Source organism: Furipterus horrens, unplaced genomic scaffold, assembly GCF_987537825.1.
Source record: "Furipterus horrens unplaced genomic scaffold, mFurHor1.1.pri manual_scaffold_5, whole genome shotgun sequence".
Taxonomy (NCBI): Eukaryota; Metazoa; Chordata; class Mammalia; order Chiroptera; family Furipteridae; genus Furipterus; species Furipterus horrens.
Window position 1 is genome coordinate 191,200,048 of NW_028327175.1, and position 14,439 is coordinate 191,214,486.

The 14,439-nt window shown below is 38.0% G+C and overlaps 1 protein-coding gene across 1 annotated transcript in view; it reads left to right on the forward strand.

Annotated features, from left to right (window-relative positions):
• The first annotated feature begins 386 nt into the window (after positions 1 to 386).
• The window catches only part of TDRD1 (tudor domain containing 1), a 38,947-nt gene continuing 24,894 nt past the window's right edge, over positions 387 to 14,439 (forward strand). Inside the window, exons 1-8 of the mRNA XM_090279558.1 lie at positions 387 to 705; positions 2,177 to 2,235; positions 8,390 to 8,534; positions 10,233 to 10,338; positions 11,025 to 11,085; positions 12,200 to 12,304; positions 12,532 to 12,714; positions 13,910 to 14,081. Coding sequence (XP_090135684.1) covers positions 408 to 705; positions 2,177 to 2,235; positions 8,390 to 8,534; positions 10,233 to 10,338; positions 11,025 to 11,085; positions 12,200 to 12,304; positions 12,532 to 12,714; positions 13,910 to 14,081 — 1,129 coding nt within the window. The 5' untranslated portion in view covers positions 387 to 407. The remainder of the gene's footprint in view (positions 706 to 2,176; positions 2,236 to 8,389; positions 8,535 to 10,232; positions 10,339 to 11,024; positions 11,086 to 12,199; positions 12,305 to 12,531; positions 12,715 to 13,909; positions 14,082 to 14,439) is intronic.

The window sequence follows — 14,439 nt, forward strand, 5'->3', positions numbered from 1 at the left end:
TGTTCTTGGGACCCGGCAGCCCTGGCTGGCCCTGGCCTGCTAAACTGTCTCCTGGACTCACCTCCGTGACTTAATGGCCCCTGGCCTCCAAAGCTTTTAAAAGTAAGGGATGGCATGGAGCTCTGAAATTGCTCTTTTGTTGTCTTGAAGTTAGTCTTTGGCCATCTTGCTGAGTTCTGTTAAACTTGGAGTTTGTAGTTACTGATAGAGTCGTTCTCTTCTTGTGCCTGTAGGCCAGGCTTTGATAGTGTGGTTAGATCTGCTTTAGAATTGTTCGTGAGAATTATCTGTTACATAAAAAGAAGTTACCTGGGCCTGCAGTGCTTCTCCTTTCATAATTAAAAGTTGCCTTTTAAATACATTTCTTCCCTTAGACTGCTGTGAATGTTAAGTTCGCACTTAATGTGATGTCAGAAAATAATTTGGAGGCATCTACTTGCAAAATGACGGAGCCATTTAATTTTGAGAAAAATGAAAGCAAGCTTCCACCACATGACTCTTTAAGAAGTCCTGGAGGACATTCTAACCACCCAAATTTCAGGTTGAAAAGCCCAGGGAATGGAAATAAAAACAACAATTTTTTGCTTTGTGAGCGAAACAAAATACTTTTTGCTCGTCAGGAAGACAATTCAGTGTCTTCAAACTCTAATCACATCGATGGAGAAGTGGTTAGATCCACAGGAAAGAGGGCGACATTGCCAAGAGGTGAGTGAAAACTACAGCCTTAACAGTACTTATTCTGATGGTTTCTTTGACTTTTCACAAGTCTGTGTGTGTGTGTGTGTGTGTATAATGACCTGCCAGTGGGCTGTTAACACAATAGCCAAATGGCTACCATACACTTATTTGCATTGAAATACTAATCTAGAAAGGAAAACCAGATATCAACTAGCTGCCTTTAGCTAGATTAATCACAGAAAGGATTCCTGGAGAGATAGTGTGTACAGATTAACTTTGTTCCACGCAGAGAGCTATGCAATCTGGGAATGTGGAAAGCATGTGGACTTTTTCTGGGTGTTCTGAAGATTGGCCATATTTTTAAAATACAGTACCATGCCAACTTTCTGCATGTAATAGCTCACAAAGGTATATCTAAGACATTAGCTTGTTTCACTTTATTTTCAAAAACATTCTTTAGTCCTAATTCTGAAAACCTGCTACATAAGGAGGCTGGACCACCGTGGAAATTAGTGTCTTTGAACCTATGATGAGTTGCGGCCTTTTAACATTATGGTGACGTAGTTCTGGGCCCCTGGGGCTCGCCAACAGGTCAAACCTATTTCTCTAATGATGTTAAAATACTACCTGCCCGTTGACAATAGTTGCCCATCAGTTTCTCGGTCTTTTCCGAATGCGCAGTGCATGGTGTTGCATCGTCACGCGTGGGTAAAATGCATTCCAACTGCAAGTTGAATCAGTTGATTGGAATGCAAATATGAAGCGTTTATTGATCTAGTTTTAGATGCCACCCACATTGCAACAAACCTTTAAAATACCACTCGAGTTTCAGTGTGAAATTAAAGGAAAATATTCACAGTTATATGTGAAGACCATTAAATACTTCTATTTTGCAACTACGTGTCTGTCTGAGGCCAGATTTCCTTCAGGTACTTCAATCCAAGCAACGTATTACAACAGACTGGGAAAGCAGATATGCAAATCCAGCTGTCATTGGTTAAGCCAAAGAGATGTGCAGAAGTATGAAAAACAGGTGCCATTCTACTCACAGTGTTTTGGGGGTTTTTCTGCTTTGGAAAATATAGTTGCTTTTTTCAAAAACTATGTCAGCACGTAATGCAGTTGTCCTTTTTAAAGGAAATACTTTTTAATTCTTAGTTGAAATTTCTGTTCTTAGTTTTAATTTGTAATAAGAATATATATTGATAAAATAAGCCATATGTTGTAAACCAAAGCTCTTTGAGGTCCTTAGTGATTTCTAAGAGTGTCAATGAGTCCCAAGTCCAAAACGTCTGAGAATTACTCCCTTAGCGAATGGAGACAAGTTCACAATGAGAGAAGTAGTAGTCAACGGAATTTCAGACAAATATTTATAGTGTAGCTTTCAGACTGTTATGCTATAGCTTTATTATTTGAACATTACCTAGTTATGGTATTTTACATTTTCACGAATCAGTTAATATTCAGCTTTTATTAGGCTTTATATTTTCCTCCCCAGGAAACTCAGTGTCATCGTTAAATGTTCGAAATAATTCACCACTCAAAGGAGCAAATAGTGTAAGTTATGGGCTTTTTTCTTCTCTTTATTTTTCTCTTTCATAATTAACATACTTTGCATACCCAGAATGGGAGTAAATTTTCAAACCTCATTATGAGCATCTGTGGAAAACCCACAGCTAATGTTATATTTATTTTTTTTTACACAATCTATTTATTTATTTCATATTTCATTGATTATGCTATTACAGTTGCCCCAATTTTCCCCCTTTGCCCCCCTCCACCCAGCACCCCCCTCTCCCTCAGGCAGTCCCCACACCATTGTTCATGCCCATGGGTCATGCATATAAGTTCTTTGGTCACTCCCTTTCCTATACTGTACTTTACATCCCTATGGCTATTCTGTAACTACTGATTTGTAGTTTTTAATCCCCTCACCTTTTCATCCTTTCCCTTACACCCCACCTCCAACCTGGCAACCATCAAAACATTCCCTGTATCCACGATTCTGTTTCTGTTTTTGTTTGCTTAGTTTGTTTTTTAGATTCAATTTTTGATAGATATGTATTTTTTGCCATTTTATTGCTTTATTGCTTATAGTTTTTATCTTCTTTTCTTAAATAAGTCCCTTTAACTAAAATTTATATAATAATGGTTCAGTGATGATGAACTCCTTTAAGGTTTTTCTTCTCTGGGAAGCTCTTTATCTGCCCTTTGATTCTAAATGGTTTCTTTGCTGGGCAGAGCAATCTTGGCTGTAGGTCCCTGCTTTTCATGACTTTGAATATTTCTTGCTAGTCCCTTCTAGCCTGCAAAGTTTCTATTGACAATCCTATGGGAACTCCTTTGTAGGTAATTATCTGCTTTTCTCTTACTGCTTTTAAGGCTTTCTCTTTATTTTTAACCTTTGTCATTTTAAATATGATGTGTCTTAGGGTGGGTCACTTTGTGTCCATCTTGTTTGGAACCTCGTGTTTCCTGGACTTGTATGTCTATTTCCTTCACCAAGTTAGGGAAGTTTTCTTTCATTATTTTTTCAAATAGATTTCTAATTTCTTGCTCTTTCTCTTCTCCTTCTGGCACCCCTATGGTGCAAATATTGGATTGCTTGAAGTTGCCCCAGAGGTTGCTTATATTATACTATCATAGTATTTGGATTCTGTTTTCTTCTTGTTCTAATAGCTTGTTTTTTGCTTCCTTATGTTCCAAATCATTGATTTGATTCTCAGCTTCATGCACTCTACTGTTGTTTCCCTGTAAATTGTTCTTTATTTAAATTAGTGTATCCTTTGTTTCTGACTGGATCTTTTTTATGCTATTGAGGTCCACACTAAGTTCCTTGAGCATCCTGATAACCAGTGTTTTGAGCTCTGCATCTGATAGATTGCTTATCTCCATTTCATTTAGTTCTTTTTCTGGAGTTTTGATCTGTTCTTTTATTTGGGCCATGTTTCTTTGTCTCCTTGTTTTGGCAGCCTCCCTATGTTTGTTCCTACATATTAGGTAGAGCTGCTATGACTCCCTGTCTTGGTGGTGTGGCCTAATGTAACAGATGTCCTGTAGGGTCTAGTGGCACAGCCTCCCCTATTATCCAAGCTGGGTACTGAGGTGTGCCCTTTGGGCTGAGTACACTGTCCTCTTGCAGTCAAGTCTTGGTTGCTGTTGGTTGGTCAATGGGAAAGATTTACCCAAGCCAGTCAGCTGCAAGGACCGGCCGTGACCACTGACCAAGAACCTCCGCCCTCCATGGAGGATCAGCTCTGCAGGGGCTGGGTGGTGATGCTCCGATGTGGTCTGAAGCTGTCCACTCGGTGTGCAGGTTCTGGGTTTTCCCAGGTGGTGCAGGCCAAGGTCAGCCCTCACCTGTGTTTTGCCTGGGGCCACCCTGCCTGACCTATAGAGGAATCTGAGATGGCTGCTACTTGTGCTGGGCTTGGAGATTCCCAGTGGATTTTTTTTTTTTTCTATTTGATGTTTTTGCTGGGTAAAAGATTCTAAACATATTTATGTATTACATTAATAAAGAATTATTCAATATTGATGTATTATTTAAGGTCAAATTTCCTTTTCTTTTACTTAGTACCTTTTTTAAAAAATCAGCCTTTTCTTTTTAGGTAATTGTAGATTGACATACAATTATAAGAAATAATGGAGATCCTGTGTAAACTTTACCTGGTTTCTCCCTATGGTAACTGGCTGCAGAACTATAGTATAATATCACAGCTGGAATATTGACATTGATACTCAAAATACAGGACATTTCCATTACTTCAAGCAGCCCTTACATGCCTTTTTTATGGTCATATTTATTTCACTCCTGCCCCTATCCTTTCCTTAACCCCTGGCAGCCCCTAATCTAATCCATATTTCTAAAATATTGTCATTTCTAGGAAGTTATATAAATGGAATCATTTTGGGATTGTATTTTTTCACGCATGTAATTCTGTGGAGACTCATCTAGGTTGTTGGCTATATCAACACTTTGACTCTTTATTATTTATTTATTTATTTATTTATTTTTATTGTTGTCTTATTACAGTTCTTCCAAGTTCTCCCCCATTGCTCTCCCCTGCCTCACCCACACCCCTCCCAGTCAGTCCCCACCCCGTTGTCCATGTCCATGGGTCATTTGTACTAGTTCCTTGACTAGGCCCTTCCCCTTTTTTCCCTCTTTCTCCATCTCCCTCCCCTCCTCTGGTCACTATCAGTCTGTTCCTTGTTTCCATGCTTCTGGTTTTATTTTGCTCATTTATTCATTTTGTTCATTAGGTCCCTGTTATAGGTGAGATCATATGGTATTTGTCTTTCACCACCTGGCTTATTTCACTAAGCATAATACTCTAGTTATTGATGAGTAATGTTCCATGGTGTGTTTAACCATTCATGCATTGAAGTTCGTACATCTGTATTGTTTCCAGTTTTGAGATATCACAACCAAAACTGCTGTTTGTGTGCAGGGTTTTATGTGAACATAAGGATTTTTTTTTTCTAGGATCAATTCGCAGGAGTACAATTTTTGGGTCATATAGCAGTTGCATATTTGGTTTTTTAAAAAGCTGCCATACCATTTTACATGCCCACAGAGAATGTGTGAGTGATCTAGTTTTTCTGCATCCAGCATCTTCAACAGCATTTGCTGGTGTTAGTGTTTTTATTTTGTCCATTTTCATAAGTGTGTGGTGAAAGCTCATTGTGGTTTTAATGTGTTTCCCTAATGGCTAATGATAAACATCTTTTCCTGTGTTTATTTGCCATCGATATATCCTATTTGGTGAAATGCTTCTTCATGTCTTCTTCCATTTTCTAATTTGTATTGTTTATATTTTTACTGCTGAGGTTCGAAAGTTATTTATATACAGTAGTCCCTCTCTATATCGCAGTTCACTTATTGTGGCCTCACTGTATCACGGGATTTTTAAAAATATGATATTTAATTATTGCGGATTTGTTGCTATATTGCAGGATTTTGCAGTACTGTCCAGTAAATACTAAAATAAATGTAAGGTTCCTACTTCATGGATTTCTACCTATTGCAGGGGGTCTAGAACATAATACCTGCAATAAGCGAGGGATCACTGTATTCCAGATTCTAGTTCTTTGGTAAATATAGAATTCACAAATATTTTCCCCAAGTCTGTAGCTTGTCTTTTCATTCTATTATTGGGTTGATTAGCACTTCAGTTTTTTATTTTAACCAAGTCCTGGTCAGTTCTTTCTGTAATGGATTATGTTTTTAGTGTCAAGTCTAAGGATTCTTCTACTTTTAGATGCAGAAAAAATTTGAGGTTTTATCCAAAAATTTTTATTTAATTTGTGGTCCATTTTGAGTTAATTTTAAGTAGTAAGACTTAGGTTGTGGTTGACTTTTATTTATTTTTTTTGCCTAGGGATGTCCAACTGCTCCAACACCATTGGTTGAAAATGTTCTCTCTCTCCCACTGAATTGCTTTTGCACTTTTCTAAAAAATTATATATGTGTGGGACTAGTCTGGATTCTATATTCTTTTCTGTTGCTGGAGCTATGTATTAAGTCTTGAAGTTGGGTAGAATTATTCTTCCCACTTTATTTTTCTTTTTCAAAATTGTTTTAGCTAGTCTAGTTCTTTTGCCTATCTTATCTAGGTCTACAAAATATCTTCCTGGGATTTTGATAGGAATTGTATTAAACACATACATCACTTTGAAGATTATTTACATCTTTATGGGATCTTACATTCGATGAATGCAAATCTGTCTCCATTTATTTAGAGGTTCTTTGTTTTCTTTCAGTTTGCAGTTTTCAACTTATAAGTCCTGTACATGAATCCTTGGTTCCATTATTTCTTCCTTTATCATTTCCTTCATGTTTAAAGAAATTCCTTTACCCATTTTTTTTTTTTTTTTTTTTTTAGGATAGGTCTGCTGGTGGCAACATCTTTTAGTTTTATTTGAGAATGTCTTGATTTCCTCTTCATTTTTTGAAAGAAATTTTCCTGGATATGAGTTTCTCAGTAGTTCTTTGCTTTCAGCACCTTGAAACTGTCATGACACTTCCTTCCGCCTCTGTGGTATTAGATGAGAAATCTGTTCTCTTCGGAATTATTTTTCCCTTCTGTGGAAGATTTCATTTCTCTCTCTCTGCTTTTAAGCTTTTTCATTGTTTCTAGCTTTAAGAAATTTGACTGTGATGTGTCTTGGTATATAGTTCTTTGAGTGTGTTCTCTTTGAGGTTTGCTCATTTTCTAGGATTTGAAAATTTATCCAAATTTTGGGTGTTTTGGTCATTATTTATTTGAGTACTTCTTTAGCCCTGCCTTCTCTCTCCTTTTCTTCTGAGACTCTTCGAAGACATGAACGTTAGATCCTTTGTTGTTAAGAGTCCCATAGGTCCCTGAGGCTCTGCTCATTTGTATCTCCCCCACTCTCCTTTCTCTGTCTTGTTCAGATTAGGCAGGCTTTAATAGTTTGATCTTCAAGTTCACGCTTTCTTTCCTGTGTTCCCTCCATTCTGTTGTTGAGCCCATCTGTTGTGTTTTTGTTATTGTACTTTTCAGTTTTAAAACTTTCATTGGGTTCTTCCTTGTAGCTAATGTTTCTTTTCTGAGAGTCTTTCTTTGTCTCATAATTGCTTGTTGAAGTATTGACGGCTGCTTTAAAATCTTTGTCGGATAAACTCAATATCTGTCATCTTAATGTGGGCGTCTTTTTATTTTTTTATTCACTTTTGATTTTCCTGGTTTTTAGTATGACAGGTATTTTTTCTGTTGAAACTGAGACATTTGGGGGTATTATGTTATGAAACTCTGTATGTTATTTAAATTTTCTGTTTTAGCCAACTTCCTCTGACACTACTCTATCAGGAGAAGGGGTGCTGTCAGGTGGGAGTAGATGTCCAGGCCTCCCCACTCAGCCTCTGTTGACACCAAGGGGGTGTTCTTTCTTGTTGTTGGGTGAGGGTGGGGTAAGGTGGGGGGAGAGTTGGCAGGTCAGAGGGAGGTTTGGAAGTGGGAGGATTTGGAGCCAGTCATTACTATTGATTGGTGGCAAAAAAGTACTGACTGTCCATTAAGTGTCCTCTAACATCCCCCCAGTGGTGGCGGGTTGGGGGTGTGGGGGTGACACTCATTACTGCCAGATGGAAACCCTGCAGGGATGAAGTGTTGGCTTCCTACTTTGTTGGTGTTCTCTGATACCATCCTGTTGGGAGGGTGGGCACCTCCTTATAGCCTGGTGGAGGGAGAAGTCTCAGCTACTACCCACTCTACTTTTGGTGGAAATGAGGACACAGTTTTGTTTTGTTTTGGTTTTTTTTTTTGTGGTGTTTGTCTAGAGCATTGTAGTTATTGATAAAAACTTTTTTGTCTTGCTGGGCTGCCTATTTCCTGGTCTTCTGGCTAGCTAGGGCAAGCTTTGGGTTGGGGCTTTTATTGTCTGCACCTCTGGGTGTTTCTGGGTTGCTGGCTTTTCCATATATATGGGATATATGGGGCAAAAGGAGAACTCGGGGACTCATTGCCATGTCCTTCTGTGGGTCCCTGGGTTCCTAGCCTGTCTGCTGCCTTCTTTCAGAGTCGGCTGATGTTGTTTCACACGGAAGTCCGGGGTTTTCAGTTGTACTTAATGGGACGAAGAGGGAAGCGTAGATCTTTATCTTCCCAGGAGAGGAAATTCCAAATCTAGTATTTTTTTAATGGTATTACCAAGTTTTAACATTGCAATTCTCTTTTCTTAATAGAAGCCTAGCAATAACGTGTTTCCTGCAAAGTCAAAAAATATATACAAGTTTGGTCAGAATTGCTTGTCCATAAGTAATCCAGCGCTCTTCAACTCCTTAGGACCTCCTTTTCCGTCAAATACGTGCCATTGCTGTGGCCTGTTCGGTAAGCATGTTGCTCTCACTTGTGTTAGATTATTCCCCCCACAGTGAAAAATATTTGACAGGAAATTTACAATATATTAAGTATATACAGAATAGTATAGTATGTATACATCATATACCCAGCTACCAACATACAACCTTTTATTCACCCATACTTTCCCACTCTTACTGCTTCTTTACTTGACTATTTAATATATATATATATATATTTTTGAGATAAAACTTCCATGCATTGAAATTCCGTATCAAGATACAGAATATTTCCTTCTTTTCACAAGTTTCCTCATGCCCCTTCCACGTCACCGTGTTCCCTAGAGGCAACCACTGTTTTTTATTTATTTATTTTTTCATCATATATTATTTTGCCAGAATTTCATATAAAGGGAATCATATACTATGGACTCTTTTGTATAAAGCTTTTTTCAGTTAGAATGACATTTTTGAAATTCATCCATGTTGTGACATGTACATTAATAATTTTTGTGTCTGTCGCTGAGTAGTATTCCATTGTATGATTATACCACAATTTGATGTGTTTTTGTTTGTCTGTTTGTTTATGTTTTTGAGACCAAGAGAGAGAAACTTCGATTTGTTGTTCCACTTATTTATGCATTCATTGGTTGTTTCTCGTATGTGCCTGACCAGAGATTGAACCTGCCACTTTGGCGTACCAGGACAACACTTCAAACATCTGTACTGCCTGGCCAGAGCTACCACAGTTTATTTATCTGTCTTTTTGTTGGAACCTTTTGCTGTGTTTGTTTTTTGAATAAAGCTCTCCGCATAGTTTTGCACAGGTTGTTAGGTAGACATATTTTTCCTTTCTCTTGGGTACATATCTAGGAGGAGAATTGCTGAGTCAAAAGGGTAGGTGTATGTTTAGCTTTATAAGAAACAACCAAACCGTTTTTGAAAGCAGTTGTCTCGTTTCACATTGCCATTGGCAATTAATTTTGGTTCCTTCACGTCTTTGTCACCGTTATGGGTTTTCAGTCTTTTAAATTTTAGCTCCTCTTGTGGGTGTGCAGTGATGTCTCATTGTGGTTTTAATTTGCATTTCTTTCATAATCAATGATCTAAGGCAGTTTTTCACAGGCTTGCTGGCTATATGGATATTTAGAGCCTCTTTTTTTTTTTTTTTTTTTTCCTATTTCTTTTAAGAGTGGAGGCATTTGAGGCCAGCTTAGCTTTGTTGTTTTGTGGGGTTTTTTTTTGTCATTTTTTAGATAACTAATTTTTTTTCTGGCCTGGATACAGATAGGATTTTTTTAAATACTTTATTTCGGCAACTTCCTGGGTTTTTCTAGCTGTGATTCTCTTCATTGGTTTTTGTTTTGTATTTTTTTAATGGCACAGGGCAAGCCATAGCAGAGTCTGCTTGCAAAAGCGTGTTCACTGCCACAGATTTTTGGTTTTCTTTGGTTTTTCCTTCTATAACGTGTTCTGAGCTCTACTTTAGGAAAGTCAGTTGTTCGCAGTCTGTCCTCCCTCTCATGTTCATCTTTGCATTCCTGTTTTCTCTGCAGTTGGGGGGGAGCTTTGAAAGTTTAATTGTAAGAGTTATAAACAGCATCAGCCTCTTCAAGTATTCTTGATGTGATGTGATTGTAGAATGGTGTTTGATGTGTCTGGTCTTTGAACATGTCTTGCTCTGGGCAACAAATATTTGGAATAAAATGTTATGGGCTGTGTCCTGTAGGCTCTCTGAGGTGTTCACAATGCAAGCAGACGTTCTACTGTTCCGTAGCATGCCAAAGGAGAGACTGGTCGGCACACAGCATCGTGTGCAGACCTGTGCAATGCAAGTAAGTGTGCGTTTTGTATTAAGCAGAGAATATTTAAACAATTTTTCTGATAGTATAGAGATTAGATCAGGTTAGCAGGCCATAACTATGTACTTATTTACTGAGGTATAACGTGAAGTGTACAGATCTGAAGTGAACAACAGCTCTGCTAACCTACGAGTTTGCATGAATGTAATTTATTAGGTTGGACATATTAAGAGTTAAAACCTTAAGTGACTGTTTTTTAAAGGTTAGAGTTTTAAAAAGCCCTTTTTAACTAAAGTTTAACTTAACTAAAGTTTAATAAAGTACAACCATGATAGTGCTTCTTGGATTATGATTTTGAAATACATATATCTTACTCATGTGCTATTTACCAGTTTACTGAACAGTTTCACATATATATAACCTCATTTGATCCTCAAAACTATGGTTAGATGGTGTAGGGGTTATCTCCATTTTACAGAGAAGAAAACTGAGGCTTGGAGGTTGGCTATCTCCCTCTCATTAAGTGGCTTTTGGAAGAGGCACACCTGTGCATGGTCTGGGCTAGCACAGAGCCCTGAGTCATTTTATTTTACTAGTGTGCTTCTGTCTGGAAGAAGCTGTTTTTCTGGATTTTGCTGGTTGAGAATTAAACATAATTGTGGCTGTTACTCTTAATTAGCTCTGTCCTATAAGTATTATAATCAATTGCTTTATTTCAGTTTCAACAAATTTAAAGATAAATCACCTTTTGAAACAAAGAAAATAGAAGTGAAAAATGAGGTATGATTCTGACTTATTTCTACATTGCACCATTATTTATTTAAGAACAAGTTTCCTGCTGAATAAATCTGTACACCCTCGTGATTGATTTTGGTGACTGTTGGGGGTCACTGAGAATTATTTCTGCTCAGCCTTTTTCTCCATGTAAAACCTCTTGGACTCGAGAAAGAGTCCCTTCTTTCCAGCACCTGCATCGCACGTTCTCCAGCCTTGTGCACTGGATTCTAATGGGACCTTGTTATCTAATGAGCACTATTTTTTTTTAATGTGTATTTTTGTTTTCCAAAGATTTTATTTATTTATTTTTAGAGAGAGGGAGAGAAACATCCATGTGTGGTTACCTCTCACGCACCCCCAACTGGGGACCTGGCCTGCAACCCAGGCATGTGCCCTGACCAGGAATTGAACCCGTGACACTTCGGTTCGCAGGCTGGCGCTCAGTCCACTGAGCCACACCAGCCAGGGCTAATGAGCTTTCTTTTTCTAACACCTTTCTTCTGTTTAGATAACTGCATGGGCTAAATCATTCATAATCTGAAGACTATTGTTGTGTACAACTCATTTATAGATCATTTTTAGCCTCATCTGGCTGGTACTTAAAAAAAATTTGTGTACTCTCAGGGGTTCCTGGGAGCTTTGTTCTGTGCCTGGGCGGTGGGGGTAGGTATTGTTTCAAGACAGGATAGCTGATTTCCCTGTCTTAAGGACAAGTAGCCCCAGGAGAGGGGCCAGAAGGGCAGTCTCCAACCAGGGACTACTGTGCTGAAATGTAATAAACCCTGAATTCTCAGACCTTATCAGAAATACATGTAGTCTGACTGCCTCCAATAGTTATTCCTCCAAAAATGTTACCGAGTGCAAACCTAAAAACTAACGCTCCCCCTTTTGTTAGTCAACATTATCTTCACCGTTGTAGCACGATTCTTGGATGTCCCCAGAGCTGTTTTCACTCCCTGTGGACAGTGAGTTTTAGGGACTCCTGAAGGTGTATGCTTTACTCTTATTCAAGCCTAAGAGCCAGGCTGTTTTGACCTTGATTCTAGCAGAGAATGGCCATAGTATCACTGAGGCATGGGCTCGTATGTAACTTACTTGTGTGTGTTTTCCAAACCAGAGTGACTATCCACTTGGAGTTACTAAAGAAGTAGCCATTTGTGCTGATAAAATAATGTCTTCTGATTTGAGAAGTCTACAACTCAGGAAAACCATGGAAGTGAAGGTATTTGTTGTTTAATTTTCACAGGCAGAGATCCAAGGATCTATGGATTTTATTTCCTTGTTTTCTATTTTGAATTCATAAGGTAGCTACAAAATATAATCTGATGAAATTCATCAAGATTGCAAAAAAACTGCAACACTTACTGTATCTTAATTATAAAGCTTTTTAAGAAATTCACATTTACTTGTGTTCCCAGTGAATTATTACATCTTTTCTATCTTTGAAAGGGTACGGTTACTGAATTCAAACACCCAGGTGACTTTTATGTGCAGTTGCATTCTTCAGAAGTTTTAGAATACATGAACCAACTCTCTGCCTCCTTAAAGGAAACATATGCAAATGCAGTGCATGAGGACGATTATATTCCCGTTAAGGGGGAAGTCTGCGTTGCCAAGTACACTGTTGACGAGGTAACCTCTATTGAAATGAATTATTTAATAAGATGTTTTACTTTACTTTGGTCCTATCAACTTGACACCAGAGCTTTTAATGATGCATTAGACAGAGGGCTTAAAAGCGAGACTGGTGGGACTTCTGTTTTTCTTCCTCTGGCAGTATTCCAGGCTCTGCTGGGTTGCTTCCTCCCTGCATGAGCCCTCCTTCCTAGCTGTGCTTTTAGGCGCCTCAAGAGCTGGTTGCAGACTGATGGCTAGTTTTAGAGTTTGTGTTTATTTGTGTAGCTGAGGCATCACTGTGTCATACAGTCTACTGGGCTAGAATAGTTTGTCAATATTTGTGCATGTTAAAGTGGCCTAATTAGACAGTTTTAGGGATTTCTTAGCAAGATCATTAGGAATTATGTTAACATGTTAATTGAGTCCCCTGAAATAGAACAATGGCCTCTCCTTTGCATGTTCTGTGGATTGGTTGAGAATTTTTAAACCTAAGATTATGAAATGCTGTTTTGAAGTAGAGTACCATTTCATTTCATTTCAGAGCTGGAATAGAGTAATCATACAAGATGTTGATATGCTACAGAAGATGGCACAAGTCTTATATATAGATTATGGAAATAAAGAAATAATTCCGGTACACAGAATTCAGCAGCTAAACAAAAACATTGACTTGTTTCCACCTTGTGTGAGTCTCTTTTACTTTGTAAATTTCTAATAGGATCCCAAAAGAGCTGTTTTTAATGTCGTGATGAACACACTGTTTGCCTGCTCTACTCTGCCATGAGTACCTATGGGCATATCTTTTTATATGTAAATACTCATTGGTTTTCTTGAATCCTTTAAGTACTTCCTCAGGTGAGAAACCGTTAGCATTTTTAGGCACATTTTATCAATATGCTCTTTAAAAATAATCATTTTTATATTTATTATACTGTTTGAAAGAGATATGAATTGATATGTAATTAAGGGATAATTACACTCCTTTTATCAGTTTCTCGAGCTTCAAGTTCCAAAAGTCAAAGCATTGTGAAGAGTATCCTGAGAGGAAAATAATTACACACAAATTTGTTTATCTGGTTACTACTTTTGAAGTGTGACAATTTTTCTGCAGGAAACACATTATCTTAGAAAGTCATCTCTTAATTAATTAGAAAAATTCATTTTCAAATACTGATATTCCTTTTTTCGTAACTTGCATAAACATTTTCAGGCCATAAAGTGCTTTGTGGCTGGTGTTATCCCAGCAGAGGGGCATTGGAGCAATGATTGTATCACAACTGTCAAATCACTGTTAATGGAGCAGTGCTGCTCACTGAAGATCGTTGACATCTTAGAAGAGGAAGTGGTTACCTTTGCTGTGGATGTTACGCTGCCCAGTTCAGGTAAGACCTGCATCCTTCTTTTTAAATGGAATGCTTAACATGTTATTCAGTATCCATCAGTGGTTCAGAGTAGGACTAGAAACATGAAGTGTTCTATTCCAAGTAAGCTCTGCTCTGGGGTCATTCAGACAGCGATTGAAAACATGGCTTTGGCCCTGCGCTTGCGGTTGGCAGCTTGTTGAAGACATGGCACAGATTCACAGAATTGAGTGGATTAAAAGGCTAGATCTAGACTGCATGTAGTATAATAGATTACCCTTTTAATATAGCCATAGTAATACCTACTCGTAATTTTTCCTCCTTTATTGAGGAACTCAGAAAATTCTCTGTGAACTCATTCATTCTTATCATCATTGCT